Below are 10987 nucleotides of genomic sequence, written 5' to 3'. Positions count from 1 at the left end.
TTCAGTAGCGCCCTGGACCCGTCCCACACAAAGCCCTGTCTTCCTGAGACTGGCCCAGGCTGTGAACTGGAAAAATAAATTAACGGTGCCCTCGCAAATTCCACCCCGAAGCCAGGCTGTGTCATCCCTGGATCCGCAGTGAAATAGTGAACAGCGATGCCCTTTAAATCACTGGGTCTGTGCAATTCACACTTCTTAGAGCTGTTTCAGGCTCTATCCAGACTCAGGTAGACAGCTCCCGCTCAGGTCCCCAGCCCTAGGGCTCCTCTGCAGCCCAGACTCAGCACGAGCTTCCCCATCACAGCCCCTATGGCACTGGGTTCTCCCTGCAGCCCCAGCCTCCCGTCAGGACTACAACTCCCATAATGCCCCGCGCGGCCACGCACGCGCGTCGTCGCCCATGGGTTCAAGATGGCGGACACGGTGTCCAGCGGCTCGGGCACGGTAACGGCGGATACCGGGGGGTTAAGTTTCTTGGGGAACGGCCAGCGCGCGGGTCAAGGTGGCCGGGGATCCGGCGTATCCGCCGCGCGTTGAAGCGGCTGCGGCTCGGGTGGGCGGCTTCGGGGCCTGCTGGGCCGAAGAGAGGGAGGCTCTGATTGGCTGACGTGCTGGAGTAGGCGGGGTCTGGAGCTGGCTTTCGATCGGCCGAAGTGCCTGCAGCCTGATTGACCGCGGTCGCTGCCAATCACACGAAGATTGGCGTGGGTGGGTCTTAAAGGGACAGTGGGTGCGTGGCTGCGAGGCGAGCTCCAGAGCATCCAGAGCCCTGGCAGGGCTTAGCCCAGGGGTGGGCTCCTGGTGGTCGGGCAGAGCCTGGCACTGGGAGGGGATGGAGCAGAGGAGGTGCCACACTTGGCTAGGGTGTGAAGCAGAGACAGGGGCCAGCTCATCTGGCTTGCTACAGCCTTGCTTTCCCCTCCCTGGGCCTCTGTTTGCCCCTGGGCACGAGGGAGCTAGTAACATGCTCCTGTGTAAAAGGGGGGCTCGTTTGTCTTTGGGATCCTCCTGCAGTGAGGTGCTAGAGAAACGGGAAGTGTTCTGGCAGTATGGTGTTATGGCTGTTTTACAAGTGGGTAACTGAGGTACAGAGATATGAATGGGCTGTTTTTCAGAAGCACTACACGCCCACAGCTGCCCGGGAATCAGATAGGAGGTGCTGTTGCTTGTTGCTTCTAATTTATTTCTATTATGTATTTGGATTTCAGTAGCAGCCAAGTGTTAAGTGCTTCCCTAATGTACGAGACACTGGCCCTAACTCCAGGAGCCTACAGTCTGAGAAGACAAGCAAACAGTGAAGGAGAGACTTATTGTTTATTTTTGGCACCTTAGAGACTAACAAATTTATCAGAGCATAAGCTTTCGTGAGCTACAGCTCACTTCATCGGATGCATCCGATGAAGTGAGCTGTAGCTCACGAAAGCTTATGCTCTAATAAATTTGTTAGTCTCTAAGGTGCCACAAGTACTCCTTTTTCTTTTTGCAAATACAGACTAACACGGCTGCTACTCTGAAACCCATTGTTTATTTTATATTTGTTAAATCAAGGCAGAGCTGGAGGCCTGGCTCCTAGCATCTTGCTGTAAACGCTACACCACACTGCTTTGTTAAAGTTCCACTTGCAACATGCTCACAGTTCTGCCCCCGAGCACTCCAAATTGTTCCAGTGCTGTGAGTCTAATTCTAGTCCTGTCCCATCTGGTGACTTAGCATGACAATGCAACAGAATCAGTGTTTCAGAGTAGCAGCCATGCTAGTCTGTATTCACAAAAAGAAAAGGAGTACTTGTGGCACCTTAGAGACTAACAAATTTATTAGAGCATAAGCTTTCGTGAGCTACAGCTCACTTCATTGGATGCAGTGTGATTCCTAATGCTTATTTCCAATCCGTTCTTTTGCCAGATTGGAATAGGAGAGGGTATTGAAGTCAGGGCTGAGGTGATATTGGCAGAGTTGAGGTTTGGGGAACTGGTATCAGACTCTTGCATGATATCATTCTGTACCCTACTCCTCTGTGATCAAGTGGTGGTGTTTTTCACTTCGTTGAAGTCATTATTGACATCTCCTGTTTTTGTGGGGGGGGGGGATCTGTTTCTATAGAGATCAGGAGGCAAACACTCAACAACCCCCGCAGATAACTATTACTTGGCTCGGAGAAGGACTCTGCAGGTTGTGGTCAGCTCCTTGCTGACAGAGGCTGGGTTTGAGAGTGCCGAAAAGGCAGCAGTGGAAACCCTGACAGAGATGTTACAGAGCTGTAAGTATTTATATCACAGGTGCAGCTATTTCAACCAATAAAGCAGAGATTTGAGAGGCCAGCATAGTTTCTGAAATAAAATACAGTGGTCTTAAAATCAAGTATTCCCACTGGAAATAAAAATGAGCACCCATGATACAGCAACATTGCTATAATGTGAACAAACCTGACAGATCACCAGAGTAGTTAATTGCTTCTTAATTACTGAAGCTTTACATTGGTCTCTTTCTAAAGTTTAGGGCAACATTTTCAAACAGGCTTCCAATCTTAAATGTATATATTTTGCATGCACTTACTCATTTGTGTAAATGAGGTAACTAGAGAATGAAAGGATGGTCCAGTGGTTAGGGCACAAGCCTAGTACTTAAGAGACTTGAGTTCAGTTTCTTGCCCTGCCCCGGACTCCCTTTGAAACCTTGAACAGGTCACTTAGTCTCTCTTTGCCTCTGTATCACATCTGTAAAATGAGGGTAAATAAGCTCTGCCCTGCTTCACAGGGTTGGTTTGAGGATAAATACAGTAAAGTTGGTGAGGTGTTGATGCTCTAATAAAGGGGACCATAGAAGTACCTAAGATAGACAACTATGCACCTAACTTTCTGATTTGTGCACTCACTGCTTAGCATACATGTTTTTCTGAGTTCACAAACCTGGGGTTTTGCATGCTTGCAAATGAATGTGCTGCAAACTTGGTAGATGCTGTCTGATTATTTGATCTTAACGTCTCCATTAAATGATGCAAGGCCTTTTTTTTTTTTTTTTTTTTTTTTTTTTTACAAAAGAATTAAAAATCCAGCATAAGACTTTGTATTCCAAAAGACCTTTTCTTTCCTTTCTAACCTCGATGAAAGGGCTCATTGAAGCTCTCATCAGGTATAAGTGTCTGAAATCAGGATTAGTCTGATATAAATCTGTAAGCCATTGTCTGTTTCAAATGTCCGTGTTCTGCTGGACATTTCTTTCCCAGATGTGTCAGAAATCGGAAGGAGCGCCAAGTCCTACTGTGAGCATACAGCAAGAACTCAGCCGACCCTTTCGGATATTGTTGTTACCTTAGTCGAAATGGGTGAGCATCAGACTGGTTCACAGCAAGCTCCAATGGTTGCATCATGAAGGGTCGCGACCGGTGGAGGGTTGTTTTGTTACGATTGCTCCTGCTGGTATTGGAACATGGCTTGTTTGGCATCTTACTAGCCTGACTAAGAATAGCATTGCCTTTAAGATTGGGGCTAGTGAGATCGTGAGATAGCTCCCCAGGGCTTACAAGGTCCATTAGTTTTACAGCAGCAGAGTGCTAGGTTCCTGAGCAGATGGGGTCAGGTTGGGAGAATAGTTTATAACTTTCTGGATGACGCTCAATGGTATTAAATTCCTCCAGATTTCTCTGCTTCTAGTCTTCTTCAGCTGGAGAGAGAGTTACTAAACTTTGAAGGTTCTGAAGAGAAAAAAGATAGACAATAGAACAGGAGGAGAGGGTGGTCTCAGTGATCCAGATCTTAGTGGAAAGGCCTCATTCTGATGCTCAGATAGATATAAATATAGACTTAGATCATTTGGAGTTCTGTCCTATTCCCATTGAAGTAAATAGCAAAATTCCTACAGACTTCAGTGAGATCAGAATTGAGCCAAGAAACAGTGTTTTCTATATGGGCAAGCACCCACATTCATCAGTCCTTGTTTTGTTGATACTAGCGTGATTTCTGTTTCCCCATCTCCTGTGTTTCAGGGTTCAATGTAGAAACTCTCCCTGCATATGCCAAGCGTTCCCAGCGGATGGTCATCACTGCACGTATGTGGGTTATCATCTAGCAAGAGAATTAATTTATAATAAGGAAGTAAATTGGTGCCATGCAAAACAATAGTAGATAGGTTGAAATGGCTGTTAAAGGGATTCTGTCAAGTGATGTTTGGTTGAAAACCTACATATAGTAAAAAAAACAGATTTTATGGATCCTGAGACCAGCAGACTGTTTCCATGGGACTTTATTTTATTTAAAGTAACATTTTTAACAAATAAAAATCCCTCTTGAAGTTTTGTATCCTAAACATTGCAGAGTCGGGCTAGTGCGCAACAACCAGAAGGTGAAATTGGTGACAAACGAAAGAGAAATTGACTAACCTGTGAATCCACAAGTAATTCTGTGTTTGTAAATGTTTTTGGCCATTTCTAAAATTTTGTGGACCTTAAAATCTTAGCTTGGGGGTACGCCCACCAAATGGGTGAATGCACTTGTATTCCGCACTCCACCAGCCCCTCTGCATGCACCTGTCACGACTTCACCGGGCGATGCCCTGGAACTACTCCCTACAAAGCCAGTCAGGACTCTGGGGGGAGCCTCCTCTCTATGAGCATACTGTCTCCGGGGCAAAAAGCTCACACAGCTTCCACCTTCCTGGGTCTGACCTCGGAGCATTCAGCATCCCCTTCCACACCATGTGCTCCCCACAGCGAGTCTGCACAGGTGGGGCTCATGGGGAAGCCAGAGGGTCTTGCACCTCAATTCCACAGTCAGATGTTACTCTCAGCCAGCCAGTAAAACAAAAGATTTTATTAGATGATAGGAACATTGTCTAAAACAGAGCTTGTAGGTAGAGACCACGACCCCTCAGTCAGGTCCATCTTCGGGGGGCAGGGAGGCCAGAGCCCCATCTGGCCCTCCGTCCATTTCCCCATGGGGGGGCAGGGAGGTCAGAGCCCCATCTGGCCCTCCCTCCAATTTCCCCAGCCAGCTCCAAAACTGAAACTCTCTCCAGCAGTCTCCCCCCTTTCCCCCCCCCCTCCAGCCTTTGTCTCTTTCCTGGGCCAGGAGGTCAGCTGATCTCTTTGTTCTCCAACACCTTTAGTTGGCACTTTTGCAGAGGAGAGGGGCCCAGGCCATCAGTTGCCAGGAGACAGGGTGTGGCCATTCTCTGTGCAGCCCCTCTAGGGCTCTGCAACAATCACACACCCTTATCCCACCACCTAGATACTTAAGAACTGCATAGGGGAAACTGAGGCACCCACACAGTATTCAGAGAAAACATTAAGAACATTCCTGCTTCGTCACAGCACCGAAAGAGTTTCAGTTCTTTTGAGGCACAATGGAGATTACTACTTCTGGAAGAGCAGTTTATATTCAAATTTTCTGTAACTGACAAATGATAAATGAAGGAATAGGGTACCGTTTGTCAAAATAGTTGCTACTGTTCCAGTGTTACCTCATTGCCCATTGAACTTCTCTGTATGGTGTTTGCTGTCCACATACTTACGTGGTGGGCTGAGTGCAGTTCATTGTCAATTTCAACTAATCATTGTTCCTTGGAGTGATCTAGAATGGAGTCTGAAACTGTTGCCTAGGGGAAATGGTCTGTCCCTGGTTATACTATAGATAGAGAGATCAGCTTGATTTCTGCTTACACTCCTCTTATGCTGGGGATTGGGCTGAAAAGTGATGACTAAGTTTTTATTATTTAACTGCAGCGCCTGTGACAAATCAGCCCGTGACTCCCAAAGCCCTGACGGCGGGACAGAACAAACCCCATCCATCCCACATCCCTGGCCATTTTCCTGAGTTCCCGGATCCTCACACCTACATCAAAACTCCAGTGAGTGGAAAAGACTTTACAAAATGTCATTCATTGTCTCTTTAGCATTACAGCAGCAGTAACATAAGCACTTTTAGTGTAAGCCTGGTACCCATTTATCTAGGATACTTTCTCATTTACTGTGAATCATCTCATTTACTGGGCTGTAGGTTTCTGTATTTCTGAGCTCTGCAGCTCTCTGCAAGGCATTGTTAGTTGAGAGCTCTGTTTCGTTGTGTCATCCACTCACCAATAGTGTCTTTAACTTGAGCTGGCTGTCCTGCATCCGTTAACTATATTACGGAGCTAGTACCTGCAAGTCCTAAGTCTGCACATCTCCTTGTTCTCTCCCTCCCTGCCCAACAGACGTACCGGGAGCCAGTTTCAGATTACCAGATACTACGGGAAAAGGCAGCGTCGCAGAGGCGTGATGTGGAAAGAGCTCTGACACGCTTCATGGCAAAGACGGGAGAGACGCAGAGTCTCTTCAAGGACGATGTCAGCACATTCCCACGTAAGAGCTATCTAAGATGCCCAATGCCAGACACTAAATATAAATGATTTCTTTATCTATCTTGGGTTCTTGCATGGCCCCCATGTAATATCGGAGTACTACAGACTCTTTCATGTATTTATCCTCACAACAACCCTGTGGAGTAAGGAAATACTGTTAGCCCCATTTTACAGATAGGGGACTGAGTCTCAGGAGAGGTTAAACACTTTTGGGACTTTTTTAATAATACGTTTGCTTCAGTGCTTCCTGATAGCTGTTGGCTTAGAAATAGCACACATTTAATTGAGAAGCAAGTCTCCTAAGTTACTAACCGTGCCCTCCTTTCCCCATCCCTAGTGATTGCTGCCAGACCTTTCACAATACCATACCTGACTGCGCTTCTCCCCTCTGAGCTGGAGATGCAGCAGATGGAGGAAACGGATTCATCCGAGCAAGATGATCAGACGGACACGGAAAACCTCCCCCTCCACATGAGCACGGTATGCCCAGGATCAGAAACTTGGAACTTTCCATTGTGATCCTCCTTGGGTCTGATTCTCCTGTCTTGCCCTTTGAATCATCATTGACATGCCAGGGCAGAGTGTCAAGTGTTAATTTGGGTACCATTTTATGTCCCCTTTGCACCAGTATAAATGACATGCAAAATGCCATAGATCTTTGGCATGCTTCAGCTCACAGAATAGAGACCTGTTAATGTTGGATCCTGAATATATGAGGGCACTTTCACTGCAACCTCAGAGGAAAGAGGATTTTCCTAGAATCCTGTACTGTTCCCATAGGCATCTACTACCAGTAGGAAACAAGGGTCATCTCCCTGAGTGCTGCTCATTGTTCGTTATCCCTATTGCTCTTAGTTGCTGTGTATCTCTTTGGTCTGCAGACCCCCTCAGCTCAGCTGTTCCTAACTTCAAATATTTATTGTTTTTACTTGGCAGGATGATTCGGGAGCTGAGAAAGAGAATGCTTCAGTGCTACAGCAAAATGCATCCCTGTCCGGCAGCCGCAATGGAGAGGAGAGCTTAATAGACAATCCCTACCTCCGGCCAGTGAAAAAACCCAAGATCCGCAGGAAGAAGTGAGCTGCAGCAAACTGACTGAATGGAGGAAGAGGAGGACCGCTGGCTGTCCCATGGAGGTTTTCTTTGCCGCTATGAATAGCGCAGGACAAAGAGGGGAGATACTGCTGGTCGAGTGGCTGAAGCAGAGGGATGACCTCTTGTACATACCAAATTACACTTCTCCTCCCCCCCATCTCCTACTTGCTTGGCACAGTCAGTAGGGAAGGGGCATGGAAGCCACCAGTCCTCACACTGGAATCAGCCCATCTACTCCAGAGAACACTGAGTTGCAGCTGTGACATTCTCTCTCTTCATGGGATGGATTCATCCTGTAAGGAGGAGGCACGCAGAAGGGTTTTCATTGCTTAACATTTCCCAGTGGACTGTGTAGAATGCAAGAATCGATGTGCTTCCACAGGCTGGTGGAGTCCTCGTCTAGACTCAAAGAAAAACTTGACAATTCTGCTCTGCCTGTCTGCATTGGTGTACATAGGATTCACACCATGGTCCCTTGTTAACTATAATCTCTATTTGAACCAGAGATTGGCTTGGGCTGCTGCGCAAAGCTCCATATCTTAAACTTCCCTAGAGTTTGAGGTTGTCCAGAGCTAGAGGTCCAGCCATGAAATCTAGACCCAGATCCAAAGTTGCTGAATATTCAGAGTTGTTAGTGCTTTGGTTTGGCCTAAATCCCATTGTTCAGGAGCAATGGGTAGGTTTATGCATGTTTATCAGGGTCATGAGGGAGACTGCCCAAGTATGTCACTTTTTCTAGTGTTTAAATGTGGAGGTGCAGAAAATGTTTGCACTATTTTTTAAAGTGCATTTCTAGTGAGAAAATTAACTGTGGTCCCCTTCTTACTCAACAGATCTGTCAGAATGGTTCCCTCTTAATCAATAGATCAGCTTCTTGTGTATCTTTGTCTTATTGGTGCATTTCTCTGGAAAAAGTCCAAGATTTTTATATCTGTTAGCCATCATGGTGGATTTTTCTCTGCTTTGCACAGCATCCGCTAAATTCACTTTGCAGAGGCTTTATTTTTGAGGAGAGTGTCCAGTAAGAGGCAGAAGAATCCCTGGTGCGTTTTCAGTTCCCGAACTTTGTTTATAATGTTGGCAGTTAAAAGTTGATTTGTTTTTTGTTTTTAAATCTGGTAAACTGAGTGCATCTGGTGTGTCACTTAAGTGGAGAGGAATAAATACAGAGGTCCAGAATGCCATGCTTTTCTGACTACAGCTGCACTTAAAAGCAGTAAGCATGCTGTTTATACCGCTCCAGTTAGAGAATATTTTCCAGCTGTCTGAATGGCAAGATCTAAAAGCTGCTTCAGGCCGTCTTTCAATTCTGTTTGGTTTCAGTGCAATACAGGTCCCCTGAGAGTCTGCTAGCTGTTTGAAACCCACTATGCTATAAAATTTGGAATATGGAATGAGACTCAATTGACTGACTGTCCTTATGGTCCATTTTCTCCTGCGGAGATACAGGGCTTTTATTCACTGGAAAGACTCCTTTTCTTTAACAGTCAAAAAACACTGCTCTTTCTAGCATGACCAGTGACCTAGGGATGGTATAAGTCTTCACTCAAGCCTGGATCCTGAGGCCCTTACTTAATTTTCACTCAGCCTTTATTCAGACAAACACTGGTTGACTTCAACAGTTTTCCTTGAGTAAGGATGAGTAAAACCTGAGTAGAGAAACTCCATGCTGCAAATCCATGTGTAAATCCATGGACCCAACCAATGATTGCCCCTAATACCAAATAGCTTTCTCTAACTGCTAGTGCTAAATGAAAAGATGCCTCCATGAAAATATTCAGCAATAGCAGAGATTTCATGGCAGATGAAAACATTGCACCTATAGTGGTTGCAGAGGTCAGACTATGAATTGCAAATGGCTCGACTGCTTCAGACTCTCTTGTTGAACACTATTATTGTTGGAAGCGGGGAAGGTTTTGCTCTTAAGCACATGTATACAGGTTTAGCTAAACCACTACCCCTCCCAAAATTGGGCTGCCCGAGAAAGAAAAGAAGGCAGCAAGTTGATGATTTAAAGCATTTTTTAAATTAAATTTTGGAAAAATAGAAACGAAACATTTTAGAGCTATTGAAACTGAAGGCAAAATCGATCAGGTCTTTTTTTCAGAAGGCATATGTGGAAAAGATTCTGAGATGAAAAGTATCAAAATCTCATTCCCTTTCCACCTCAGTAAACCAGCTCTTTAAGCTCTCTATCTCTGCAATGAAATTGGTCATGCTCAGCCCTTTCTGTCACTGCACTAACATCCATCCTATTGCGCATTTGGGCAAGGAACCAGAAGTCTATGGGAAATATCAGTGTTTTGGTGCTCTACCTCCCTTTCTCTGTCCATGTACCCTGTGGTTTATACAGTTGCCCTATCACTCTCCAGCTATCTAGAAATAAATCCCTTTGTCTTCCAGTCTCTTCCCTTGGTACTAGCTGGTTTGATGATTCCTGGAACAATTCACCATGCTGCCTCATGAGAATGTGATCAGGAAGCAATGCCCCTGGCAGGCTGGCAGCATTGCCCAGTGGAGAGGGTAGGGTGCTATTCTCTTATGCTTCAATACTTTACCCACTGGAAGAAGTCCCCTTGTCCTCCCAGCTGAAGGACAAGTGTGGCAAGGGGAGATGCTCAGGGGGAGTAATCTCAACAACCTCTTCACTCAGCCAATTATTGTGCTGAGACTCTGCTTTCAGAAAGCAAGGGCTCTGTGTGCTGTGGCTGAGATGATGGAGTGAAGAAGTGTCCATGCTTGGATGTGCCTTGTTTTTCTGCTAGAATCCTCCTCCCTTCAGAAGACAACCTTGGCCAAAGCAGTGGCTGTTTGTAGTTAATGGTGATGTCACATCACTCCCATGTCTAATAGGATGAGGGTAAAAATTGGTTGCTAAAGGGAGATTCTAAAGGCAGGCTCCAGCCTTTGCAATGTGTGGGTTTCATTCTGTACCATCCAAGTCAGTGGGAGATTCATCATTGACTTCAGCAGGAGCAGGATTGGGGCCTAAATGCCACCAGGACCAGCATGTAAAATTCCTTTTTTCCCTGAGGTTGAATTGTTCCATCGTGGGAGGCTCAGAATCCAGCCAGAAGCTCTTAAACATTATCCCTAGCAAAAGAGCCCTGCACATGCCATTGTCAAGCCTGCCAGTGCATTTGCTGTATAGAAGAATGTATGTACATACAGACATTGTATATTTATAAATTTATATTTTTGTTTGGGCATTTTGGATTAGGCTTTTTTGATGATAAAAACCTGAGTTGGACAAAAGTAGAGTGAAAATAATTATTTTTAAGTTCATAATAAAAGAAGTTCTGTCTCTAATAGCAACGAGTCACTGTTGACGTGTGAACCTTGGATGCACTTAAGGGTTGATTGAATGTCTATCCAGGATTAACAGCTTCCCTTGGTTGTTTGTATTCAGCCTTTTCCTCTGTATTCTGGAGTAAGAACTATACCATCCAGGCCAGCCCTGGAATTTTGCCACATTTCTGAGCTGGAGAGCAATGCGTGGTACTGAAGACTATCCCTGCTGTCATTGCACTAGCATGGACTCCGTCTGAGGTTTGGTACC

General features: G+C 45.7%; 1 protein-coding gene across 4 annotated transcripts; it reads left to right on the top strand.

Annotated features, from left to right (window-relative positions):
• Positions 1 to 247: 247 nt before the first annotated feature.
• TAF8 (TATA-box binding protein associated factor 8) lies at positions 248 to 10739 on the top strand. 4 transcript variants are annotated; one of them, XM_038380181.2, is made up of 8 exons: positions 248 to 444; positions 2101 to 2257; positions 3224 to 3322; positions 3983 to 4045; positions 5717 to 5841; positions 6187 to 6334; positions 6671 to 6813; positions 7270 to 10739. In XM_038380181.2, exons 1-8 carry the CDS (start codon positions 412 to 414, stop codon positions 7411 to 7413), a joined length of 912 nt encoding a protein of 303 aa, XP_038236109.1. In that variant the 5' UTR covers positions 248 to 411; the 3' UTR covers positions 7414 to 10739. The 4 variants fall into 4 exon arrangements, with proteins under 4 accessions (XP_038236109.1, XP_043356462.1, XP_038236110.1 ...); XM_043500527.1 differs by lacking the exon at positions 248 to 444 and adding an exon at positions 468 to 553; XM_038380182.2 differs by lacking the exon at positions 248 to 444 and adding an exon at positions 563 to 708.
• The last annotated feature ends 248 nt before the right edge of the window (positions 10740 to 10987 follow it).

The sequence above is a fragment of the Dermochelys coriacea genome, chromosome 21, assembly GCF_009764565.3.
Source record: "Dermochelys coriacea isolate rDerCor1 chromosome 21, rDerCor1.pri.v4, whole genome shotgun sequence".
In the NCBI taxonomy this organism is placed as follows: domain Eukaryota; kingdom Metazoa; phylum Chordata; order Testudines; family Dermochelyidae; genus Dermochelys; species Dermochelys coriacea.
Note: the sequence above shows the minus strand (reverse complement) of the source record. Positions and strands in the feature narration are given on the sequence as shown.

What these genes read in the sequence shown, in the direction of transcription:
- TAF8 (XM_038380181.2), top strand. Translation starts at nt 412, where the DNA reads ATGGCGGACACGGTGTCCAGCGGCTCGGGCACG. An exon ending in GACAGAGATGTTACAGAGCT is followed by an intron (nt 2,258 to 3,223) that starts GTAAGTATTTAT and finishes TTTCTTTCCCAG; the next exon opens with ATGTGTCAGAAATCGGAAGG. An exon ending in GCGGATGGTCATCACTGCAC is followed by an intron (nt 4,046 to 5,716) that starts GTATGTGGGTTA and finishes ATTTAACTGCAG; the next exon opens with CGCCTGTGACAAATCAGCCC.